We start from the raw sequence: 17,080 nt of genomic DNA on the forward strand, positions 1-17,080 counted from the left end.
CACAAAAACCGTTTTAAACAAAAACGTTACTGTCCTCTTTAAATTTTAAACAGTGCACACTTTATTACTGAGAATGTGAAAAAGTATGAAGGAATTGTTCAATATTTACCAAATTTTCACCACAGTGTCTTAAAGCATTAAACGTATTGCACACCAAATTTCAGAGCTTTAACCCTTAAAATAACGAAACCGGAGCCGGTTACAGTTTTAACCCCTCTACAGTCCCAGCTACAGCCTTTGCTGCGACTTTACCAAACCCAGGGGGGAATACGATACCAAATGAAGCCTTCTAGGAACCTTTCCAACTACTTTCAGATCCACACACATGCATCTGCATGTCTTGCTCTCAAAAGTAACTGCGCAGTAATGGCGCAAAAATGAGGCTCAGCCTACAACTAGGAAGGCCCTTCCTGACTGGAAAGGTGTCTAACTCAGTGCCTGACGTTAAAAAACGTTCCCCAAGCTTATAAGTGTGAATTTCAAGCATAAACATGTATAAAATGCTCAAATACAGCAATCGATTTTGCCCATAAAAGTGTCTACCAGTTTTACAGCCCATATTAAGCCCTTTATTCTGTTTGAGACTAAGAAAATGGCTTACCGGTCCCCATGAGGGGAAATGACAGCCTTCCAGCATTACACAGTCTTGTTAGAAATATGGCTAGTCATACCTTAAGCAGAAAAGTCTGCTAACTGTTTCCCCCAACTGAAGTTACTTCATCTCAACAGTCCTATGTGGAAACAGCAAGCGATTTTAGTTACTGTCTGCTAAAATCATCTTCCTCTCACAAACAGAACGCTTCATCTTTTTTCTGTTTCAGAGTAAATAGTACATACCAGCACTATTTTAAAATAACAAACTCTTGATAGTAGAATAAAAAACTACAACTAAACACCACATACTCTTAACCATCTCCGTGGAGATGTTGCCTGTGCAACGGCAAAGAGAATGACTGGGGTGGGCGGAGCCTAGGAGGGGACTATATGGCCAGCTTTTGCCTGGGACTCTTTGCCATTTCCTGTTGGGGAAGAGATATTCCCACAAGTAAGGATGACGCCGTGGACCGGACACACCAATGTTGGAGAAATAGAGCTGTAGTTCTCATTACAAATTTTCTTAAATATGAAGGTTCATAATCATGTAGTTTACAATTTGTGTTTAATGTCCCTTTAATGCCTTTAAGACCCAGCAGCGCTTCTGTTATCTGAAAAAACTTAAATTATGCTTACCTGATCATTTTCTTTTCTTCTGTACTTTTGGGAAAATACAGAACCTGGCCACCAGGGGAGGCAAAGACCACCCAGCCAAAGGCTCAAATACTTCCCCCACCCCCCAGGCATTCTGCCCTGGGAACAAGGCACAGTAGGAGAAATATCAGCGGTGAAAAAAATGTGCCAGAAGAACAAATAAAAAACAAACAATTTAGGCCACCCATAGGAAGGGGGGAAAAAAAAAAAAGGGCGGGGAGCTGTGGACTCTCCCTGTACAGAAGAAAAGAAAATGATTAGGTAAGCATATTTAAGTTTTTCTTCTTAAAACGGGGAGAGTCCACAGCTACACTGAATGCCAAACAGGCGGGAACAAAAGGTGGCCCATTTTTGATGGCACCACAGCTGACACAACCCGCATACCCGATAAAAAATACTACAACAGAAGCAGAAAAAAATATGGAAGAGGACAAGGTAAACTGTCCATCATTAGAACCATAAGGATCCCGTTAGAGATCACTATAAAATCTGGACTCCACTGAGCACAAAAACATCTGAGGAGACAAAAGTCTCAGACTCTAGAAGCACACAAATGAAAACCTCTCCCTGATCAATGGCAAGGGAAACAAAAACTCCCACACCACATTCTCCCTAACTGAAAGAAGGGAAGAATCAGATAAGAAGGTTCGAAAGAACCTCCAGAAAACAATCCCACAAAGATTCAAGGACAAAACAGAGGAAAGAAGCCCTAGCATAACTTGAAAAAAGGGTGGCTACCAGGTTTGCAAGAGGACAAAGTCCCGTAGAGAATACTCTACCGACCGAGGAGAGCAAAGAAAAGGAAATATTCCCTGACCACCCTCCTACATGGATCCAAAAGGAACCAATGTAAAGCCTTTAACCCAGAACCGAAAAGTCCCAGAAGGACAAAAGGTAGAACAAGACTACCTTACCCATAGATAGCTAACTATCACAGAGAAACTGAAACACCCATAGGTCAGAAAAAAACCCTGGGAGCAGTCCTAACACAGCAGCGACTGTCAATGTCCCAAAGGACAAGAGAGATTAAAAATTTCAGCATCGACCAGGCCCGGAGATCAGATAACGAATCTCCACGAGTGCTTAAGGAAAAGAAGCAGGAAAGGAGGCACCGCCACCCAGAGAGACTAACTCGGAATCCAGGATACCTATCTCCTTACCCCTCAGAAAACCGAAGGGAGGGTACAATGCAGACAAGAGAAAACCTCGACTCACTGAAACTCCTAGAATCAGATGAGGAAAAACTACCTCAGGAGGAGCCAACTTAATAGGTGCAAGAGACCAGATCCTTCCAAATAGAAGGAAAACGAAGAAAAACACAGGAATATTCCAGTAAAGAAATTCCCAGGAAAAACTTCCTCCAATGTCTCCAGAACAGAGAAAAAGAACCTGCCCCAGTAGGAACAAGTAGATTCCCCCAGGACTGGGAAAACAAGTCTACTACTGAATGCCAAGAAAGAGACAAGACCTATTAAAATCTGGAAATACAGATTAACCAAAATGCCAAGACAAGGACTAGGTGTAAAAAAAAAAACAAAAAAAAAACGGACCCCCCAAAACCAGGTGCTGGATCAAATCCAAAAACCCCTTGCGGTAAACTGCAAAGTAGCCTGGAAATGAAAAGTTGCACAAAAGTTGATGCATGCCATACCCCCATGTGGTCTTTAACTCTGATCTCTCATGATGTATCCCAGTGGCTGCCCACTCAGCCCCCAAAAGGGCTGCTAAGATAACACCAACAAAGTCCAAACGACAAAGGAGGTCCCAAAAGAAATCAGAACTCCACGATTGAGAGAATATGGACAGTCTAAGATTCCAGTCTGGATTAACCCGGAAAAACCTATAACTCAAGGAATTAACAAATGAACGAAGCATCCTAAAACTCCTATCAGGCAACGGCAAGAGAGACTGCATAACAATCCCACGAATCCCCAAGTATATAGGATCAAAACGGATATAGGATCAAATGGAGGATACTACAAGGAAAAAAACAGTCCTAAGAACCGGTGACTCCTCAACCAGATGACCGAAAGTCCTACCCCAAAGGCAAGGGGAAGTGAAAGTACAGCAATCCTCAAAAAAGGAGAGGAACACTGGTGAAAGATCTGAAAATCAGACAATTTAATCCACAAGGAGTACCCAATTTGGGGGAATAATCGCCCCCTACACCAGGTATTAAGAGATCTCCATGCAGTCATCTGATCCCCCTCCCTTCAGAAGGGAGGACTCTAGCTCCTGTCCAAAGGACCTCAGGAACTACAAATAGGACCAGCCTGACATCTAGGATAGAAGGGCCTCCTAGAACTTGTAGAAAACAAGAAAACAACCTTGTAACAAAAAGTAAGCAAACCTAGTACCCAAACAAGACCAGCCTGTTGCCAAGGATACAAAATGTCTGATAAATACCTCAAAAGAACAGAGTGAACTAGTACCCAACCAGGACCAGCTTGCAGACCAGGGTACAACCGAACTGTTCAAGGGTCAACTGAAAGTTCTAAACCCTAGCAGGGCTAGACTAAACAGACAGAAAAAAACGACAGACATATAAGCCCTGAGGCATAAACATTGTCTTAAAATATTTTTCAATTATTTTTTTTTAGAACTGCTGCCGGAAGCAACATCTATCACGACCATAAAAATCGCTAGCATCAAAAATCACAGAAAAGAATTTTCCTAAAAGGAAAAATCTACAATGGTCACAAGCTCCAAACATAAAGAAATAAAACACACCTAAACGAATCAAAAGAAAGTAGGCTACACCCGCAGGTGAAGGCCAAAGAGGAATGGAAACTAACAGGACCAGCCTGTTAGATATCCTAATCCTGAGGAGCTCAGAACTGGGATTAGACCACACCAAAACCAAGAGACTACCAGGAGTAGAATATCATCCCTCACTAGTCTACGCGCTGTTCACCATCTGAATTCAGAGGCCTGAGGATCCGTTGACGAATCAGAACTGGTATCCCTCCAAGGCCGCCAACACATGCCATATCAGTACCCGCAGGCCGCGCCAGTCCTGAATCTAAAGGCAACGACCCTGAAGGCTGTACCCCTGAAGCTTTAGAGAAAACCGCTTCCCCAGAGGAAAGATCCAATATAAGCGCACTCACACCTGACGCCCCCAGTTTAAAGGGGACACGGATGAACTCTTCGCTTGCCAATTAGGAAGATTGCAATGTGCGCCAACGCAAAGATATGGCCATGCGCAACCGTGCAGCAACCTCTGGTGGAAATAAACCTCTTCCGGAGACAGGGGCACCTCATGGGACAAAGATCCTCAGAAGCGGATAACTCAGCGGTCTCTAACCTCTCCCCAGAGGGAGAAGAGAGCACTCTATTACGGCGTACGGAACATAAGTGATTGGGCTGGATTAACCTGGCCTCCCACAATCTACGCAAGTAACAGAATCTGAATCAGAGGAAATCCTTCTCCGAATAATCAGAATCCTCCATAGCTTGACTTATTAAATTATGGACAAAAACAACTGGCACATTACAACCCCCCAATGGCTGGGGCACTCACCACCTCCTATTACCCAGACAAGTAGAGAAACGGATCCTCTCCACCAACACTTGTCATGAATACAGAAATGGAGAATGAAAGCGTGACCACGCCCGGTCACGAGGTGCGACATGTAGGCCAAGGAAAAGTGCGCCAGTCCACAAGAACTGTGTAGCTCAGAAAAATTGTATGTTCCGTAATAACCATGAGCCCCAATAAGTCATACACATGATTAAAGCCCCCCACTGCTCAATAACCCCCCCTCAGGAGATATGAACCCTTGATCCATAAAGATAAAGGAGTCCCACTGAGACCCTGTCTTCTAACTTTTACATTACATTCCCACAATGAAAGGAAAATTAAACTATCTTACCGGAATCTATGCCCATGGAACAGTAACACGGTCCTTCAAGTTTGACAGATAGTAGCGTTTGCCTTCTGACATGAGTGAAGAAAGCAGGCAGCGAAACTGGTCAACGCTGATTGCTTATGGAGCTGTTAATATGAGTCGGGATGGTTTCGCAAGAAAGACTCTCCCTGCATCTCTGGACTCTAACTTTCATCCATGCTTCTCACTGAGAGGCTGACAGGACTACTTAAAACTCCATCCCATCTTGAAGAGTACTACCCTCCATAATCTTCCAACATTTCTCAGCCAAACTCCTGTGACGAAAGGCAAAGAATAACTGGGGGATGAGGGAAGTGGGGGAGGTATTTGAGCCTTTGCTGGGGTGTCTTTGCCTCCTCCTGGTGGCCAGGTTCTGTATTTCCCAAAAGTAATGAATGCAGCTGTGGACTCTCCCCGTTTGTAGAAGAAAATAATGAGCTTTAACAATGTTTTTGCATTAAAAAAAAAATACTTGATTATTTTAAATAGTACCCTTTTTTTTTTTTTTTTTTTTTTTTTTTTTTTTAAGAGCTTCCTGCCCCTATAATTTGTTTAAAGGATTGTTAGCGTTCTCATTCAGCATCTGAATTCAATTCAAAACAAGTTTCTTCAGACACTTACCAGTATGTTCCTGCCCCTTGAGGAGGTCCAGTCCATTCCATCTACCCCGTAACTATCATCATCCATAATTTTTGACAAGCCAAAGTCTGTAATTTTTATCTCTCCACACGCCGTCCCGTCAACAAGAAGGATATTTCCCTAAGTAACAAGACATTGCACATTACAAGTTGTTACAGTTCAAAATATACAAATAAAATAAAAACATGAAGCTTCAACAAAATAAGTCAGATTCTTTGTCAAACAAAGAAAGTCATCACCTTACATTAATAGTTTATATTAAGTCAAATACACCAACGTAGTATATTGGCAGGGTGTAATCTGAATTATGTTTATATACAACGTAAATGAATATAGAATTCATAGTCTAATTTCGTATAATTCCAGTAAATATGAGGACAGCAAAAAAATCAAGAGCACATTGTACACACTGCCCCCCTTTAAAAAGATTAATCGGCCTAAATGGTTACTAGAGAGAAAACATGGTAGGAATATATGAACATGCACGCAATATTCTAACCGTGCATCTCCGAAATGTTTATCTTTCAACTTGTAATACAAGCACTATTCAACGCACAAAACTTATTTCTAGCAGAGTTAGCGTGCAAGCCGGGAGCGTTAAATAAACACTCCACTTGTAAGCTGGCCTTTAAGAGTCTAATGAAGTTTCAACAAACATCTTTAACGGTTTTCCTCTGGGGGGGAGTAAGCCCTAAAATCTACGTACCTGGTTTCAAATCATAATGGATTATAGGTGGTTTGATCTCATTGAGATAACGAGTGCATTGACGATTTGCATTACAATTGGACCTAGCTTCTTTTTCAGTCATTAACTTATCGCTGCTTTAAAATAGAAGTCAAGGTCATTCCTTCACAGTATTCTAGCACTGTACAAAACCTGCAATAAAGAAAACAAATGGATTTGTCTAAATGCTTGTAAAGCCCATGGTAGAACATTTCATAATACATCAATCTCTGTATCTCTGCTCATGTCCTTAAGGCCAGGGGTGGCAAACGTAATGGCACACATGCCCAAGGCAGAACTATTGATTGCACGTTTGCTGGCACTCTTGGCAACGGAAAATACTACTTTTATTCATTGGTTGCTATTATAGGGCCTAATCATTTCTTTATGAATCCATGTTATATTGAGCAATTACGCTTTAACTGTTAATACACATTATGGATATAAAAAAAACCCCCATTAATTTCCATTAAAGGGACATGAACCCCACAATTTTTCTTTCATGATTCAGATAGAGCACTACATTTTTTAAACAACTTTTTAATTTACTTCTATAATTTGCTTTATTCGCTTGGTATCGTTTGTTTGAAGGAGCAGCAATTTACTACTTGGAGCTAGCTGAACCACCTCAGTAAGCTAAAGGAGAGGCCATGTGTGTGCAGCAACCAATCAGTATCTAGCTGAGCCTACCTAGGTATGCTTTTCAACAAAGTATATAAAGAGGAATTAAGCAAATGAATAAATATAAATTGGAAAGTTGTTTAAAATTGTACGCTCTATTTGAATCATTAACAATTTTAGATTACATGTCTCTTTAAGACTATAGTGATATATTCAAAGCAAAAAGCCTGCAAATACTATGTTGATATACTTTTAACAATATTACTTTCAAAATTGAAAATTGGTGTAAAGTTTAGTTTATATAAAGTAATGGGTCCCAAACATGTTGAAATCTATCGGCTAGACTACGAGTTTTTTGCGTTAAACTGAAAAAGCAGCGTTAACAGGTCCTAACGCTGCCTTTTCACTACCGCTGCTATTACGAGTCTTGCAGGTTTAGGGGCACCGCACACTTTTTTGGCCTTAACGCAAAACGACTTACGTAAACCCTTTTTTCTATGGGACTTCCATAGCGCCGGTATTACGAGACTGTCCTGGGAGGCCAAAAAGTGAGCGTACAGCCTCTACCGACAAGATCTGTAACGCATTCTAAAGTCAGTAGTTATGAGTTTTACACTACAACACTGTAGCATAAAACACGTAACTAAAGTGCTAAAAAGTACATTAACACCCATCAACTACCTATTAACCCCTAAACCGAGGCCCTCCCGCATCGCAAACACTATAATAAAAATGTTAACCCCTAATCTGCCGCTCCGGACATCGACGCCACTAGAATAAACATATTAACCCCGAAACCGCCACACTCCCGCCTCGCAAACACTAGTTAAATATTAACCCCTAATCTGCCGCACCTTACATCGCCACCACCTACATTATACTTATTAACCCCTAATCTGCCAACCCCAATTTCGCCGCCACTATATTAAATGTATTAACCCCTAAATCTAAGTCTAACCCTAACACCTCCTAACTTAAATCTAATTTAAATAAATCTAAAGAAAATTGCTATAATTAACTAAATTATTCCTATTTAAAACTAAATACTTACCTATAAAAGAAACCCTAAGCTAGCTACAATATAACTAATAGTTACATTGTAGCTAGCTTATGGTTTATTTTTATTTTACAGGCAAGTTTGTATTTATTTTAACTAGGTAGAATAGTTATTAACTATTTAATAACTACCTAGCTAAAATAAATACAAATTGACCTGTAAAATAAAACCTAACCTAAGTTACAATAACACCTAACACTACACTACAATTAAATAAATTAACTAAATTAAATACAATTAAATAAATTAAATTGGCTAAATCACAAAAACCCCACTAAATTACAGAATATAAAAAACAAATTACATATCTTTAAACTAATTACACCTAATCTAATAGCCCTATCAAAATAAAAAAGTCCCCCCCCCCATAAAAAACCCTAGCCTTAAAAGGGCCTTTTGTGGGGCATCTGCCCCAAAATAATCAGCTCTTTTACCTGTAAAAAAAAAAAAAAAAAATATGAACAACCTCCCCAACAGTAAAACCCACCACCCACACAACCAACCCCCCAAATTAAAATACTAACTAAAAAAAACCTAAGCTCCCCATTGCCCTGGAAAAGGGCATTTGGATGGGCATTGCCCTTAAAAAGGACATTTAGCATCCCTCTTCAAACGACGGCTTCTTCGCAATTTATATCTCTTTAAGTGACGTCATCCAAAATGGCGTTCCCTTAGATTCCGATTGGCTGATAGAATTCTATCAGCCAATTGGAATTAAGGTAGAAAAAATCCAATTGGCTGATGCAATCAGCCAATAGGATTGAACTTCAATCCTATTGGGCTGATTCCAATCAACCTTAATCTGATTGGCTGATAGAATTCTATAAGCCAATCTGAATCTAAGGGACGCCATCTTGGATGACGTCACTTAAAGAGATATTCATTACGAAGAAGCCGGTACGTTTGAAGAGGATACTCCGCATCGGATGTCTTGAAGATGGACCCGCTCGCGCCGGAATGATGAAGATAGAAGATGCCGTCTGGATGACAACTTCTGCCGGCTTCGTTGAGGACATCTTGCCGCTTGGATGAAGACTTCTCCTGGTAAGTGAATCTTCGGGAGTTAGTGTTAGGATTTTTTAAGGGTGTATTGGGTGGGTTTATTTTTAAGGTTAGGGCTTTGGGCCTGCAAAAGAGCTAAATGCCCTATTAAGGGCAATGCCCATCCAAATGCCCTATTCAGGGCAATGGGGGAGCTTAGGTTTTTTTAGTTAGTATTTTATTTGGGGGCTTGGTTGTGTGGGAGTGGTGGGTTTTACTGTTGGGGGGTTGTTTGTATTTTTTTTTTTCAGGTAAAAGAGCTGATTACTTTGGGGCAATGCCCCGCAAAAGGCCCTTTTAAGGGCTATTGATAGTTTAGTTTACGCTAGGTTTTTTATTTTATTTGGGGGGGCTTTTTTTTTTATTTTGATAGGGCTATTAGATTAGGTGTAATTAGTTTAAAGATATTTAATTTGTTTTTTATTTTCTGTAATTTAGTGTTTGTTTGTTTTTGTGATTTAGCAATTTTAATTTATTTAATTTAGTTAATTTATTTAATTGTAGTGTAGTTAGGTGTTATTTTACAGTTCAATTTGTATTTATTTTAGCTAGGTAGTTATTAAATAGTTAATAACTATTTAATAACTAGTCTACCTAGTTAAAATAAATACAAACTTGCCTGTAAAATAAAAATAAACCCTAAGCTAGCTACAATGTAACTATTAGTTATATTGTAGCTATCTTAGGGTTTATTTTATAGGTATTTAGTTTTAAATAGGAATAATGTAGTTCATGCTAGTAATTTTATTTAGATTTAATTAATTATATTTCAATTAGGGGGTGTTAGGGTTAGACTTAGGTTTAGGGGTTAATACATTTAATATAGTGGCGGCAACATTGGGGCAGCAGATTAGGAGTTAATAAGTGTGGTCCCAAAGATTAGGAGTTAATAACATGGGGTTCATGTTAGGGTGTTAGGTGTAAACATAAAATGTGTTTCCCCATAGGAATCAATGGGGCTGCGTTACTGAGCTTTACGCTGCTTTTTGGCAGGTGTTAGACTTTTTCTCAGCCGGCTCTCCGCATTGAGGTCTATGGGAAAATCGTGCACGAGCACGTACAACCAGCTCACTGCTGACTTAAGCAGCGCTGGTATTGGAGTGCGGTATGGAGCAAAATTTTGCTCTACGCTCACTTCTTGCTGGTTAACGCTGGGTTTGTAAAAACCTTTAATACCAGCACTGCAGGTAAGTGAGCGGTGAGAAAAAACTGCTCGTTAGCACCGCATAGCTCCTAACGCAAAACTCGTAATCTAGCCGTATGTTTCCCTTAGCTGATCTCTTCTGCTGGGGACATTTAGCAACAAAATGAGTCACTAAAGTGTGCAAACAATAAAAACTATTTATGCTTACCAGATAAATTAATTCCTTCCTGCCTGAGGGAGAGTCCACGACTTTGTTCCTTACTGTTGGGAAATACAACACCTGGCCACCAGGAGGAGGCAAAGACACCCCAGCCAAAGGCTTTAATATCCCTCCTACCTCCTCATCACCCCAATCATTCTGCAGAGGGAACAAAGAAAAGTAGGAGAAACATTAGAATATAAATGGTTCCATAAGAATAACATAAATAAAAGGGGACCGTCCATAGACGAGAAAAAACGTGCGGGGCCGTGGACTCTTCCTATACGGAAGGAAAGGAATTTATCCGGTAAGCATAAATCATGTTTTCCTTCCTAAGATAGGGAGAGTCCATGGCTTCATTCCTTACTGTTGGGAAAACTATACCCAAGCTCCAGGACACTGAATGAATAACGGGAGGGAACAAAAAAAGGAGGCAGAACCTATTCTGAGGGCACCACAGCCTGCAAAACTTTTCTCCCGAAAGCTGCTTCAGCCGAAGCAAAAACATCAAACTTGTAAAATTTTGAAAAAGTGTGTAAGGAGGACCAGGTAGCCGCCTTACAAATCTGATCCATAGAGGCCTCGTTCTTAAAGGCCCAAGAGGAAGCCACTGCTCTAGTGGAATGAGCTGTTATCCTCTCAGGACGACGATGTCCCACTGTCTCATAAGCTAAGCGGATGACACTCCTTAACCAAAAAGATAGGGAAGTCGAAGTTGCTTTCTGCCCCTTACGCTTCCCCGAATAGATAACAAAGAGGAAGATTGTCTAAACTCCTTAGTAGCCTGAAGATAGAACTTCAAGACGCGAAACACATCCAAATTGTGAAGCGTTCCTTCGATGAAGGATTAGGACACAAGGAAGGAACCACATTCTCATGATTGATGTTGCGATCTGACAAACACAACCTTAGGAAGAAAACCTAATTTAGTACATAAAACTACCTTATCTGCATGAAAAATCAGATAAGGGGGCTCACATTGCAAAGCAGAAGAAAACCTTCCAATATAATTTAATGTCAACGGAATGAAGAGGCTCAAACGGAACCTGTTGCAAAACCTGAAGAACAAGATTTAAACACAGGTCTGATCCTAATCAAAGCCTTAACAAAGGACTGCACATCTGGAAGCTCAGCCAGTCTGTTGTGCAATAAAACCGACAGTGCCGAAATCTGTTCCCTCAGGGAACCAGCAGAAAGGACCTTCTCCAGCCCATCCTGGAGAAAAGATAAGATCCTGGCAATCTTAACTCTGTGCCAGGAAAAGCCACGCACTTCACACCAGAATAAGTAGGTCTTCCACACCTTTTGGTAGATACACCGAGTAACTGGTTTACGAGCTTGAATAAGTATTAATGACACCCAGAGAAACCTCTCTTGGATAAGACTAAGCATTCAATCTCCATGCAGTCAGCGTCAGAGTATCTAGATTTTGAGGAACAAATGGACCTTGTATCAGCAGGTCTCTGTGACAAAGTAACTTCCACGGAGGAGATGAGGACATCCCCACTAGATCCGCGAAACACGTCCTTTGCGGCCACGATGGAGCAATCAGGATTACTGATACCCGCCCCTGCTTAATGCGGGCCACCACTCGAGGAAGAAGCGGTAATGGAGGGAAAATATATGAGTTTGAACCTCCAGGGCACTGCTAGTGCATCTATTAGATGGATGGAAGTATTGCCTGCTGAGAAAATCTGCCTCCCAGCCGTCCACACCCGGAATGTGGATCGCTGACAGTGAACAGCTGTGGGCCTCCACCCACTCCAGAATCTGAGAAACTTCTGAGAAACTGCCTTCATCACCAAGGAACATCTCATACCCCCCTGATGGTTGATGTAAGCCGTCTGATTGCAATCTGATAAACAAGGACGAACCCAGAAGTGGTCAAGCCTTTTAAAAATATTGATCGGAAGGGAGGGCTCCTCCTGAGTCCACAACCCCTGTGCCTTCCTGGCACCCCAAACAGCTCCCAATCCGCATAGGCTTGCGTCCATAGTTACAATCTCCCAGGATGGTCTTAAGAAGCATGTCCCTTGGGACAGATGATCTGGACAAAGCCACCAAGAGAGCGATTCTCTCAACCGGCTGTCTAATACAATCTGTTGAGACAGATCTGAATGATCGCCATTCCACTGCCTCAGCATGCACATTTGTAAAGGTCTGAGATGGAACCTGGCGAAAGGAATGATGTCCACGCAGGACACCATGAGACCAATCCCCTCCATACACTGAGCAACAGAGGGACTCAAGGAGGTCCGAAGGGCAAGACATGCTGAAGTTAGCTTGCAACGTCTCTGGTTTGTTAGAAAAAGCCTCATGGATATGGAGTCTATTATAGTACCCAGGAATTCCACCCTGGTACTTGGGATAAGAGAACTATTTTCCTAGTTTATCTTCCATCCATGTGATCGAAGAAGACTGAGAATTGACTCTGAGAATTCGTCTACAAGACGAAAGGATGGTGCTTGCACCAGAATATCATCCAAGTATGGGGCTACTGTAATACCCTGAGTTCTGGCAACAGCTAGAAGAGCCCCCAGAACCTTCTTAAAGATTCATGGAGCAGTAGCTAGGCCAAACGGAAGGACAATGAACTGGAAGTGCTGGACCAGGAATGCAAACCTCAGGAATTAAAAGTGTTCATTGTGGATTAGAACAAGAAGGCAAGCGTCCTTCAGATCTATAGTGGTCATAAACTGGCCTTCCTGAATTAAAGGAAGGATGGACCTTATCGTCTCGATCTTGAAGGAAGGGGCACTGAGAAATTTGTTTAAGCACTTTAGGTCCAGAATTGGGCGGAAAGTTCCCTCCTCCTTTGGGACCACAAAAAGGTTTGAATAAAACCCCAAACTTCCTTTGATAAGCACCGGGACAACAACTCCTGAGGAGGATAGATCCTGAACGCACCCTAGAAAGGCATCCCTCTTTTGTGGTCTCGTAGACAGATTCGAGAGAAGGAATCTGACCCTTGGTGCAGTGATTTGCAACCTTTTTTTTGCCGTGGCACACTTTTTTACATTAAAAAATCCTGTGGCACACCACCATCCCAAAATTTTACAAAATCACACATTGCAGCCTAATACAGGATATATATATATATAGATATATATATATATATATATATATATACATACACATACACACACACACTGTACTGTGCTGTCATGCCATGCCTCCTACAAACTATACATTACATATTGACATTCATTCACAAACAATCATAATGATTGTCTGTGAATGAATGTCAAGGTTGTAAATGATGCCTGATGAGCCTTCACATACCTCCCAATATTTCAAAATTTGAAAGAGGGACACCCCCGCACTGTTGTCAGTCTGCCGCGGCACACCTGAGGATCTCTCACGGCACACTAGTGTGCCACGGCACACTGGTTGAAAAACACTGCCTTGGCGGATGAGATTCGAAGCCTATCTTGTATCCCTGAGATACCACCTCCAGGACCCACAGATCCTGTACGTCCTTGAACCAGAAGTCTGAAAACAGAGACAATCTGCCCCCTACACAATCCGATCCCAGATCGGGGGCCGCCCCTTCATGACGATTTGTTTGCGGCAGGCTTATTATTCTGCTTGGATTTATTCCAGAACTGAGCCTGCTTCCAAGTACTCTTGGGTTGCTCGGGCTTGGAGAATTGTTGTTGTTCGGGATTTGTCCGAACGAAAATTAAAAGATTGTCGCCCCTTAGACTTGTTATTCTTATCTTGCGGTTGGAAGGCCACCCTTGCCTCCGGTAACCGAAGATATAATGGAGTCCAGGCCTGGACCAAATAAAATCTTTCCCTTGAAGGCAAGAGAAAGGAGCCTGGACTTAGAAGTCATATCCGCAGACCAAGACTTCAACCAGAGCAAACGGTGGGCTAGGAACGCAAAGCCAGATGCTTTTGCATTTAGGCGAATAATTTGCATGTTCGCATCACAGATAAAAGAATTAGCAATTCTCAGAGCTTTCATTCTGTCTTGAATACTCTTGAGAGGAAACTCACCTCAATGAGTTCAGACAAAGAGTCGCACCAGTAGAAGCCGCTCCCGGCAACCGTGGCAACTGCAGTCGCCAGTTAAAACAAAAATCCTGTATGTTGAAACATCTTTCACAGAAGGGTTTCCATTTTATTACCATCGGCTCTCTGATGAAGAACTATCCTCAAGAGGTATAGTAGTAAGTTTAGCAAGCGTTAGAGATGGCCCCATCCACCTTAGGAATGAGCCCCACAATTCCAGTAGAGTGTTCTGGACTAACTTTTTAAAGTAGACGAGGGTGAAAAGGAAGAATCAATTATTTCCCATATGTTCTTAATAATGTTCATCATCTTAACCGAACAGGAAAAGTCAAAGGAACTTTCCTGTAATCGTAAACTCTAATTAGGTATTATAGGTTCTTCAGACAGAACGGCCACTGGAACCTCTAGCGTAGACGAACCCTCCAAGTGCTCAAATTTAAATCTAAAGGACGGTTCCTCCGTAGCAGAAGGTTTACGATGCGAAGGATGCCGACACAGAAAGTTCACCCGTTAACTTATCATTGGGAAAACTGGGACATAATAGCTAAATCCAATAAATATTTAGATGACTCTGGGTCAGGGAGAGCTATGTTTAACCTTTCTCTTGCGTTTGTTAGAGTGAGGTAATGCAATGAGGGCTGCAGACACCGCTGTTGTAACTGTGCTGGCAAAGTCCACAGGAAGAAGGCCCCCTCCGGATGGAGGATTAGATGTGGTACGGGGGAACTGCACGTGGAGTGGGAAATTGTAGCAAGGTAGTAATCTCGCGAGACGCTGAGTCCTGAGAGGTAGACGGTTCAGAGGACTAAGAGCCTTAGCAGGCTTGTCTACCTTCTTAGACTTTATAATGGTGTTAAGGCATGTGGAAACATAATTGAGTGGGCGGGAAAACCACGGCCTAACAATATATACAGGTATGATTTAGTACAAAAGGAGTAACTGCTAACATGTCAGAGTCCTACATACGTCATGTTATACCCACAGAAGGACACAAATAAAACTTTTTTTATTAGAAAAACTGCACCTTTATACTCAAGATGGACTGGGGCACTCACCACCTCCTAGGACTCAGACCAGTTAACAGAGGAAACGCTCTCCCCAGGTTCAAGTCTCAGCCGGAAAGGAGGTAATGAACATAGACCCACACCAGGTCACATGAGTGTAAGACAGTACTTCCCCTGTCATTACAAGTACAGAAAGTAATAGATGTGCAACACTTTCAAAAACGAAAGTGAAACTTAAAAGTGAAACTGTTTTTTTTCCAGCCAAAAACACAGTCTATCAGCCCAGGAAAAAAACATAATTTATGCTTACCTGATAAATTCCTTTCTTCTGTAGTGTGATCAGTCCACGGGTCATCATTACTTCTGGGATATTACTCCTCCCCAACAGGAAGTGCAAGAGGATTCACCCAGCAGAGCTGCATATAGCTCCTCCCCTCTACGTCACCCCCAGTCATTTCGACCAAGGACCAACGAGAAAGGAGAAACCAAGGGTGTAGTGGTGACTGGAGTATAATTTAAAAAAAAACTGCCTGCCTTAAAACAGGGCGGGCCGTGGACTGATCACACTACAGAAGAAAGGAATTTATCAGGTAAGCATAAATTATGTTTTCTTCTGTTAAGTGTGATCAGTCCCACGGGTCATCATTACTTCTGGGATACCAATACCAAAGCAAAAGTACACTGATGACGGGAGGGATAGGCAGGCTCTTTATACAGAAGGAACCACTGCCTGAAGAACCTTTCTCCCAAAAATAGCCTCCGAGGAAGCAAAAGTGTCAAATTTGTAAAATTTGGAAAAAGTATGAAGCGAAGACCAAGTTGCAGCCTTGCAAATCTGTTCAACAGAGGCCTCATTCTTGAAGGCCCAAGTGGAAGCCACAGCTCTAGTAGAATGAGCTGTAATCCTTTCAGGAGGCTGCTGTCCAGCAGTCTCATAAGCTAAACGTATTATACTACGAAGCCAAAAGGAAAGAGAGGTAGCAGAAGCCTTTTGACCTCTCCTCTGACCAGAGTACACGACAAACAGAGAAGATGTTTGTCGAAATTCCTTAGTTGCCTGTAAGTAAAATTTTAGGGCACGAACTACGTCCAGATTGTGTAGTAGACGTTCCTTCTTCGAAGAAGGATTTGGGCACAAAGAAGGAACAACAATCTCTTGATTGATATTCCTGTTAGTGACTACTTTAGGTAAGAACCCAGGGTTAGTACGCAGAACTACCTTATCTGAATGAAAAATCAAATAAGGAGAATCACAATGTAAGGCTGATAACTCAGAGACTCTTCGAGCCGAGGAAATAGCCATTAAAAATAGAACTTTCCAAGATAACAACTTTATATCAATGGAATGGAGGGGTTCAAACGGACCGCCCTGTAAAACGTTAAGAACAAGGTTCAAACTCCATGGCGGAGCAACAGTTTTAAACACAGGCTTAATCCTCGCCAAAGCCTGACAAAAAGCCTGAACGTCTGGCACTTCTGACAGACGTTTGTGTAAC

At 41.8% G+C, this 17,080-nt stretch overlaps 1 protein-coding gene across 1 annotated transcript in view; it reads right to left on the bottom strand.

The window, feature by feature from the left end:
• The window catches only part of TLK1 (tousled like kinase 1), a 725,439-nt gene that overhangs the window by 99,348 nt on the left and 609,011 nt on the right, over nt 1–17,080 (bottom strand). The window contains 4 exon segments of the mRNA XM_053698426.1: nt 5,760–5,779; nt 5,781–5,898; nt 6,486–6,592; nt 6,594–6,654. Coding sequence (XP_053554401.1) covers nt 5,760–5,779; nt 5,781–5,898; nt 6,486–6,592; nt 6,594–6,654 — 306 coding nt within the window.

Source organism: Bombina bombina, chromosome 1 (assembly GCF_027579735.1).
Source record: "Bombina bombina isolate aBomBom1 chromosome 1, aBomBom1.pri, whole genome shotgun sequence".
Classification (NCBI taxonomy): Eukaryota; Metazoa; Chordata; class Amphibia; order Anura; family Bombinatoridae; genus Bombina; species Bombina bombina.